This window comes from Saprolegnia diclina (genome assembly GCF_000281045.1).
Source record: "Saprolegnia diclina VS20 unplaced genomic scaffold supercont1.34, whole genome shotgun sequence".
In the NCBI taxonomy this organism is placed as follows: domain Eukaryota; phylum Oomycota; class Saprolegniomycetes; order Saprolegniales; family Saprolegniaceae; genus Saprolegnia; species Saprolegnia diclina.
The window spans coordinates 512,699-521,230 of NW_008246101.1; the positions used below are offsets into that span (position 1 = coordinate 512,699).

Consider the following 8,532-nt stretch of genomic DNA (forward strand, 5'->3'; position numbering starts at 1 on the left):
AGCTGGCGGAGGCGGGTACTCATCTTGCGCTTGGCAGCGTCGCCTCGCATGTGCTTGGCGGCACACGGCGCCGGAGATGTGGTCAAGTCTGTCGGTAGCATGTGCGCCAGTACCGAAAATTGCGGGTCTGCATAGGGCGTTTCTGAACCGAAGGATCTCCGCCGAAGGTTGAAGCGCTGGCAACGGGCCTGTCTGTTGAATCACTTTGCATTTCGGGTTGGAGTGCTCAATATTGGACGTGATTGGCTACTTTTCGTGTGCAAGGCGTTTTGATCGGCCAAATTGCATTGAACGATGCGTTGATCACACGCCATCACAAGTTTCTCACGTGAAAAAACGTGAAAAGGCCAACGACTTGCGGGAACGACGCAGTGGCGAGTCGGAATGTCCATCCCTCACGTTCCTTTTGGAAGGGGTTCCTAATACTGTACAATTGGTTGAAAAGGGCGCCACGGGCGAACGTTCGACGAAAGAGAAGAGGAATGGCTTTAGCTTGTACATATATACTAGTATACTCAACATGTGCTTGCACGTAGCCCTCAGCTTGACGTACCGGCCAAACCTCACGAGCGCTCTAGGAAGTCCACAATCTTCACTATATAATTGCATGTTAATAACTCATTTCAACAACATGTGCTTGCACGTCTCTTGATGACATGTTCGAACCGCAGCTCACCCACCATCTGTCGCCTTGTCTCGACATTTCATGTGGGATCTCGCCAAATCCGATGGCGCATATACCGGCACTCGTGAAACCTGACAAGAGCGCATCACCCGACGCGCGTGACCCGACACGTACCGCTCGAACTCTCGCTTGACGCATCAGTCATGCCTCATGTTCATCTTTATATTTATCAGTGCATGTCAATAACTCCTTAGAACCCCTTGATGGTTTTGGAAAGCGAAGAAAGGACAACACGACAAGGCTCGAACCCCGTATCTCCTGCGTATGAAGCAGTATGATCCCCATTCTTGACACAGTTTTCAGCCCCGATGGTCGCCCGCCACTGCCCCTCTGCAAGCCCGCGAAACTTACGACCAAGAGCCATAATTACATAGGGGACGAAACGACATTCGATGAAAAACCACCCTGCCCATACATTTCCGGACTTGGTGCATTTCATTGGGGCCGCTTGCTATATGCACGAGCTCGACCGCTGGTACAGACATGAAATATTCCACTCTCTAGGAGGCTGTCTCCGCGAGCTCGTGCCAGCCTGCAGTCCACGGCAAAATGCTCGGTCGCTTGAACCCAAGTTCGCCCTCGTGAAGCACGACGCCGCAAGGTTCGGTATGTCTTCTTACTCAAGCCTATGGATGGAGCATCGATGTGATGCTTATTTGGTACCGAAGTACGTTCGTGATGCTGCTTGTTGGCCGGATACAAATGGTGTCATGCAGTGTCTGGTGGGCCCAAAAATACAGGGATACTGGTGTGGCGTTTCCCTCGATCTAATTTGCCTAAATCTATCCAAAAGAATTGCGACGGAGAGCGAGATAGCGGAAACGGGTAGAGATGCTCCAAGATTCCAATTACATACGCATGGACGCGTTATTTCATGGTCCTCCCTTGTGATTGAATGTTGTCAACTCGAGGCTCGGGCCTCCCTCCACCTCTCTCGTGGTTTGTAAAGCCGAATGCGCCACAACGGCCACGGGTATCGGTGCCGTCCGAGATGACCACTTCGCCTGCTTCCAAGATTCCGCTTCGTCTGCTCACCACTTTCCTAGTTGCCATCCCTTCCCCCTCTTTGCTTGGGACTGGGCTCACGAGAACGACCACCACGAACGTACGGTTCGTCTCGTGTGTACTGGGTGGGCAAAGGAGGCTACGAGCTACGGTCTTGAGAGCCCAACGCTGTCCTTGCAGACGCAGTGTGGACCGAGAAGTGCGACTGATACGAAACGTGCTGTGTTTGGCTACGCTCTTGATGCGATGGGAAATCATTCGAATCAACCGCAGGGAACGATTTCAGTTTGCATTCATTCTTCAACCGAGACATTATGAGGTCCGATCCGTCAAACTGCCCACGTCTGCAAGGCCCACGTATCGGGTGTTTGACAACTACGGTCTCTCTCATCCGTCATCAACATGTATCGAGCAAGGAAAGCTTGACCCTCGCTTGCTTGTTGGTTGGTCGAGGCACCAGTCACGAGGATTTTGAGCAAACTGGGCATCAAGAAAAAACAATCAATCGCATCGTCCTGCGATCCTCCCACATGCAATTCAACGTTCGTCACCCAGCAGTTGCGCGCGAGTAATCAACGCACCCGTAGATTGAGCGAGACGAGATTGGTGGGCTTGGCCGCGCGTTACGATTCGTGCTTACTCGTGTCGGCCAAGCCCGGTGCCGCCCACGCTAGCCACGTCATTCACGAGATGTGGTCGAGCCTAATTCAAGTAGCCTTTCGATCAACTCGGAGCTCAGGGCGACTCTCTCGAACCGCTCGCGTCGGTTTTTCGAACCTGCTTGGACCAAGATTGCACTCGAGAAGAAAAAATTGTTGTCGACGCACGTGCGCCCTTCGCGATGGACTCGACGCGGGACAACAACCCTGCCAAAGTGTTGCGCCGACGCCCCCAAGTCCGCATCAACCAGCAACGCTACCGTCTCAAACAGCAAGACGCCAACGCCGCCCGCGTGCGCGAGGTCCTGGAGCTAAACCGGGACGTTGCGCGATGCCAAGGCCGCATTCAAGCGCTCGAACGCAGTCTTTTGCGCATGCACGAGCCCGAGGTCCACGTCGTGCTCGAGTACTGCCGCCTTTTTCACACGGGGTACGCTCCGCACTTGCCGCTTCTGCACAAGCAGCAAAGAGCGTTTGTGAGTGCCGTGGCCATGCCCAATATGCTCTTCCAAGGCGAGGTAGATGACATAGCTCTACTGTATGCTCTCAGAGTTTTTGTAGAAGCGGGTTGAAAAGCTATGGGAACAGTGGCATATTTCCCACGCACTCTTCTCGACCTTTGAGTTGGAGCCACCGGCCATTGACAGCATCAGTTTGGATGCGACGACCGTGCTCCGCGTCTCGACGACGCTCCATTTGGGCTTGACGTGGCAGTCGATTACGGCGCTCTTTCCCCACGCACTCGACCAGCCCAACCTTGCCGAGCGGCTCGTGGGACATGTCTTGAAGCTACCGGTCGTGGCCTTTGTGCACTTTGACGACGCGTGGTTCAGCTGGATACAATGGCGGCGACGCCCGTCGCAATGGCCGACCTCTTGGGCAGCCTTGACGACGCAGTGACGGCTCTACTCGATAGCCGCCTCTTGGAAAACGCTGAACTCGACGTACGCCTCGACGACTTCAAGTAAATGCTTTCCAAAAAGTCGGTCGGTCATTTGTTGGGGTTAGGGTTGGTGACGGGTGCATTGTCGGTAATACACGCTCACAACGGGGTGTCGTTGGTGACACCGAGTTTACGCACCCCAATGCCAAAACTAATGCAATGGGTCTCTCGTCTCCGAGGCCAATTTCAACAAAATGTTGGGTCAACCACGGCATTTTCAAGTCGTCCTTGGTTTCATCCGTATTGGCAGGCAGTGGCGATTCTGCCCCCCCAAGATGTCTATGGTGCAACGAGAGCCACATGTACATGGCGGAAACAATTTGACGATAGTCCTCGCGTGGATGGGCGACATTTGATCCCAATTAATCCGTGTAATAAATTTTCGTCAATCACGGCGAGCGCAAATCCGAAAAAAAACAGGAATACTAGTAGATGTTTCTCGTTATTCTGCTCACAAAACGAGGCCTCATAGCTCATAAATATTTAGATGGATTGTCGAGGGCAAATCTTTGCTTGTAGATAGAGAGAGAGCTTCGTCGATGCCGGGCAATGTGTTTCGGGAGATTCAAGCGATCCGTTAGTATCAAAATCAGAGCGCGACCACGCATCCACGTGTATCTTTGAGAGGAGCTACAGGCGAGCTGCGCAAAGGGCCCAAAAGTTGGCGCAACAAAAAAATTTCAACACTACTACATCTGCAAACGCGGATAGGTGGCCGTTTCCTCGACGTTCTCACTCTTTTCCGACCAGCTTTGAGTTTGCTCGCGGACGAACAAAGTCATTGCTGCCCCACGGACGAGCAGGTAGCGTGTACAGTGTATAACCCAAAGGGTCTTGAGCGATACGCAGGACCGAGGCTGCACACGTCGTTGTTGAGGAGCGATAAATGGTTGATGCTCGGATTTGAAACGGTTCACGCACCAGTACAAATATGCGAGCCAATCCACGTCGAGCTCCTTCTTCTTCGATAGAGTGTTGTGCGCAGGATGTAGAAGGAGGTATTAACATGCAACTTGAACGATATTGACTGCCGCATGCGCTCGAGCCGCTGCATCCAGCGAGGAGCGTTCGTGCTCGTGCTGCGGGAAAGCGCGACGATCAAGAAGCGCGCACACCAAACATTGTGTGTTGGGCTCTTGGTTCACGCTGGGGTTGCCGCTCGTGCAACCGAAACGATCGTTGTGACGTTGCTGTTTTCGCTGTTAAAATATGTTGAAATATAGGATCAAGGTGCACTTGACCGTTTCTCAAACGACAATCCGCATCGAGTCTCTCACGCAATGTTCACTTCGACGCCCTCGACACGCGAACGCATGCCCACGCGAATGCCGCCCAAGGCCAAGCCCAGTCAACAGCGGTACCGTACGCAGAAGCGGCAGAAGCTTGAACGCCTCGAGCACGACGTCCAGCAGCTCCAGCGGCACATCGCGCGCTGCGAAGGCCAGCTCGAGGTCTTGCGCACATCCGTGTGTTCGCACGACGGTCCTCTCCGCACCGCGGCCGATTTCTTCTCGCACTTTCGCCACGGGTACCAGGTCCACCGACCGGACTTGAGGCAGCAACAAGACGCGTTCCTCTGCAGCGTCATGCAGCCCGACTTGCTCATTATGAACGAGGTATGCGTTGTCACATTCCAATTCCAAATGGTATAGTATGGCAACTAGAGAAGTCTCGAGAAGCTCTTTGCCCAGTGGCGGCTCTACTACCACCTCTTTCCGGCGTTTGAGATGGAGATATTGGCGCTCGACGTGCTCGTCTGCGACGAGACGCGTCTCGTGCGCGCGCCAGTGACGCTGCACTTGCATCTCTCTCGCTGTTCCTCTGCAGCGTCATGCAGCCCGACTTGCTCATTATGAACGAGGTATGCGTTGTCACATTCCAATTCCAAATGGTATAGTATGGCAACTAGAGAAGTCTCGAGAAGCTTTTTGCCCAGTGGCAGCTCTACTACCACCTCTTTCCGGCGTTTGAGATGGAGATATTGGCGCTCGACGTGCTCGTCTGCGATGAGACGCGTCTCGTGCGCGCGCCGGTGACGCTTCACCTGCGTCTCTCTCGCTACTCGCTGCAGTGTCTCTGCCCGCACATTTTGCAGGACGAGTGGCTCGTCCAGCGTTTGGTGGGCCAAGTGCTCTCGGTGCCAACGATGATTCATTTTCATTTTCGAAGCGACGGTGCGATCGACCAAATGGAGACAGCGACCGACATCGCGGCGGCGCTCGTCAGCCTTTTGGGCAGCACGGACGAGGCACTTGTCGTGGCGGACGGCGCGCAGATGAACTCAAGCGGCGAGCTCACGCAGGTGCAGCGCGGTGCGAACCTTCTCCACCCGACTGGCATACCCGAGGATCACTCGGTAGACTGTTGCTGCCAGGCTTTGTATGGGCATTTGCCAAGCAGTGGAATCCATAAATGAACGCGCACTGTGCGGGCTCTTTGTGATGTGGCGGTGTCAACTGGTATCGAATGGACGCAAGACGCGTCTGCAAGCGTTTTGTTCACATCTGACGCTCCTCGTACGCGTTCGATGCAGTGTCCATTGCTGAAGTGCGTTCGTGAAGTGGTGAAGTTGGATCAAAAGGCAATGTCCGCGGTAGCTTGCTCGCAAAGTTGATCAAGCAAAGGTACTACATCAAAGAGCTGCACAAGCAGCATACACTGCGGTGACACCTGAACACACCTTACACAGGATACAGCCCGAGCTGGATGTGCAAAGGTTGGCGATGTTATGGGCGCTCATTGAATGCATCAGGCGAGGGGAGCGACGATGAGACGGTCATTGCAAGGTGCATCCACCACCGACGGGGCGGTTGCGAATGGAGGCCCTCGCCGAAAGGCAAAACTGCAAGTACGAGCATTTCACGACGCTAACCCTAACCCACTCACATAGGTGGCGCTGGGAGAGCTTCGATTTGAACGACGAGGGTGTTGAGCAGAATGCAGTACGAAGATCAAACTTGAATAACCAGCAAGGAAATAATGTATGTCGCCAAAACATCGATCTAGTTGCGATCCGCGCAGTTCATGCCACTCGGTAGTCGAAAGGTGCTAGCCCTCGGTGTACTAGAGCATGGTACGGTGGGTCATGACCAGCGACGTGCAAGTCAAGAAGCGCGAGATCATAGCGAGCGAGGTGACCACTGGTGTGCGGGAGGGCGGGCCTTTCCATCCGAGACGCGACCGCGGGACTTTTTTTCTAAAGCGGAGACAATCATCCGCGGCATCTACAGTTGGAGGCTACATTGATAAGCGCAACGCCTCGACGAAAGCCAGACTTGTCACTTGAAGCACGGAACGTTTGATAATCAAAGCCAAGTCCTATTTGGCAAATGGTTAGTGCATCTTGAGTTGTTGTGGATGGAGCATGCATCGACGTACGTGAGCGCGAGTACAGTGTTTGGAGGGCACCCGTCATCTGGTGCTGATTGGCCCACAGATTGCTTCCAGAATGAACTCAGAAGCTGTGCGCTTGATTTGGCCACGAATGGACTGCAGAACTAACACAAACGTTTGGTCGTGGCGAAATTGTAGCGAAAAATCTGGGACCACCGAGGCCCTGAGTGGTTTAGTTGGCTTGAGCGGTGTCTTGCCCATGCATGGTCTCGTTGACCTTGGTCGGCTTTGTGTGATCACGCATAGTCTTGATCTTGAAGCATGCTAAACGACAAAGTTTGCATATCGTCGCCGTGCGACACGAGCATGTTCGTGAATACTTTGACGTCTACCTTGATCGAGCGGATACGTCGCGAGTCACTGGTGACGCCGCAGTCGCCTTTCTTATGCAGAGATTCGTCATTCTGGGCCTTGTCTCGAGCGTCCAGGTATCGCGGTAGTAGCCGTCGGACGATGGGTGAACATAAGCGTAAGAACTTGTTGCCGTTGTGAGCAGCCCGGTGCGGATCTATGCGACGCATCTTGTTATTTTAGATCAACCGATCTAAAATAACCGGATATATTCGGATGCGGGCTCGGACGGTTTCGTTTGAAACACACCCGACGGCTTGCACTCCTCTGTCGGATGGTCCGAGTACAGGAGCCTGCGTACGACCTCGCGCGAGCTATGACTCGGCGAGTGGGGTCCACCACGGGATGGATCTCTCAGTACGCAGCTCACTCCCAACGACCAAGTGCTGGTGCCAACTCCCACGCATTCAGGCGTAGCGCTACGTATGCGAAGTCTTTGTGTCATGATGAAGATAACGCGGAACACGCTCATATATATATATACAACCGATTCCTTTGGCCGGTTTCCCACTGTTTGCGCGAACATGGGTCCAGCCGCGACCTCTTACCAACCACCGAGTCGTAGCGCCAACCATCCCTAAGCTCCAGCGCCAACCATGAGCGCCAACCATCCCAGCTTCGAGCTCATTTTTCGTTTGCTCTCGTGTCCGCATCCACAACCTTGACTTTTGCAAACTTTGTGGTTTTGCATCGTGCAAAATCTCACATTCTGCTTCACCGCGGCAGACCAAGCGACTGGCGCCACCATGGCAGGTGCGGCAATCGCGTGGGCCCTGACACAGCGCACAAGGAGCTTGCGGTACCACACTGGCCCCCATATGCAACACGGTACTGAAGTCAAGAATTCTTGATCGATCATGCCAAGGACAACGAACCTTAAAGCCACGGCCAACTCAGGCGTGTTGGCTAGTCATAGCCATTTCTGTCTCGTTTATGTTGCGTCTCTGATCCAACTTTGCCGCGAGTCCGAACGATTGCGAGAAGACTCTGTTCCGTCGGGCTCGCGCAGCGAGATATGCGCTACCGTGACGGTTTCAAAAAATATATCTTGTTCACTGCCAGGCCTTCCTTGATGTAGCGTGCTTGACAGCTCAACGCCACAACAACCAAGCTCGTTAGTTTATCTCTAGCTACGGATGCCAACCCCGTAGGCTTGGAAATTCGCGTTACCAGGGCCGGGCAACGATCGACACGCACAGGCCGGAGACGTTGATCGCAAATGATTTCTGTGGTCAGCTCCATGTGGGCGATGAAACGAACTCTGTGACGTTAAGGTCACTTTGCATTTGCAACGAACGGATCGCAGGCCGCAACGCAGACCATGTTTGCCCGAACTGTCACCTCGTCGACGCAAGTGTCCGTGGTCCAGCCACCCGGACGCCAACGAGTTGGCAAAGGCAAGCCCAAGGCCAAGCTCAGTCAACAGCGGTACCGTACGCAGAAGCGGCAGCAGCTTGAACGCCTCGAGCACGACGTCCAGCAGCTCCAGCGGCACA

The 8,532-nt window shown here is 53.9% G+C and overlaps 2 protein-coding genes across 2 annotated transcripts; both read left to right on the forward strand.

Annotated features, from left to right (window-relative positions):
- Positions 1-2,497: 2,497 nt before the first annotated feature.
- Positions 2,498-3,317, forward strand: SDRG_10376 (hypothetical protein; the record flags this gene model as incomplete). The annotated part of the gene is made up of 3 exons (XM_008616363.1): positions 2,498-2,867; positions 2,911-3,129; positions 3,183-3,317. Exons 1-3 carry the CDS (start codon positions 2,532-2,534, stop codon positions 3,315-3,317), a joined length of 690 nt encoding a protein of 229 aa, XP_008614585.1. The 5' UTR covers positions 2,498-2,531.
- A 1,288-nt stretch (positions 3,318-4,605) lies between these two features.
- On the forward strand, positions 4,606-5,704 carry SDRG_10377 (hypothetical protein; the record flags this gene model as incomplete). The annotated part of the gene is made up of 5 exons (XM_008616364.1): positions 4,606-4,908; positions 4,957-5,079; positions 5,130-5,153; positions 5,202-5,604; positions 5,667-5,704. The coding sequence occupies 5 exons, from the start codon at positions 4,606-4,608 to the stop codon at positions 5,702-5,704; spliced, it is 891 nt and encodes a 296-aa protein (XP_008614586.1).
- Between the last annotated feature and the right edge of the window lie 2,828 nt (positions 5,705-8,532).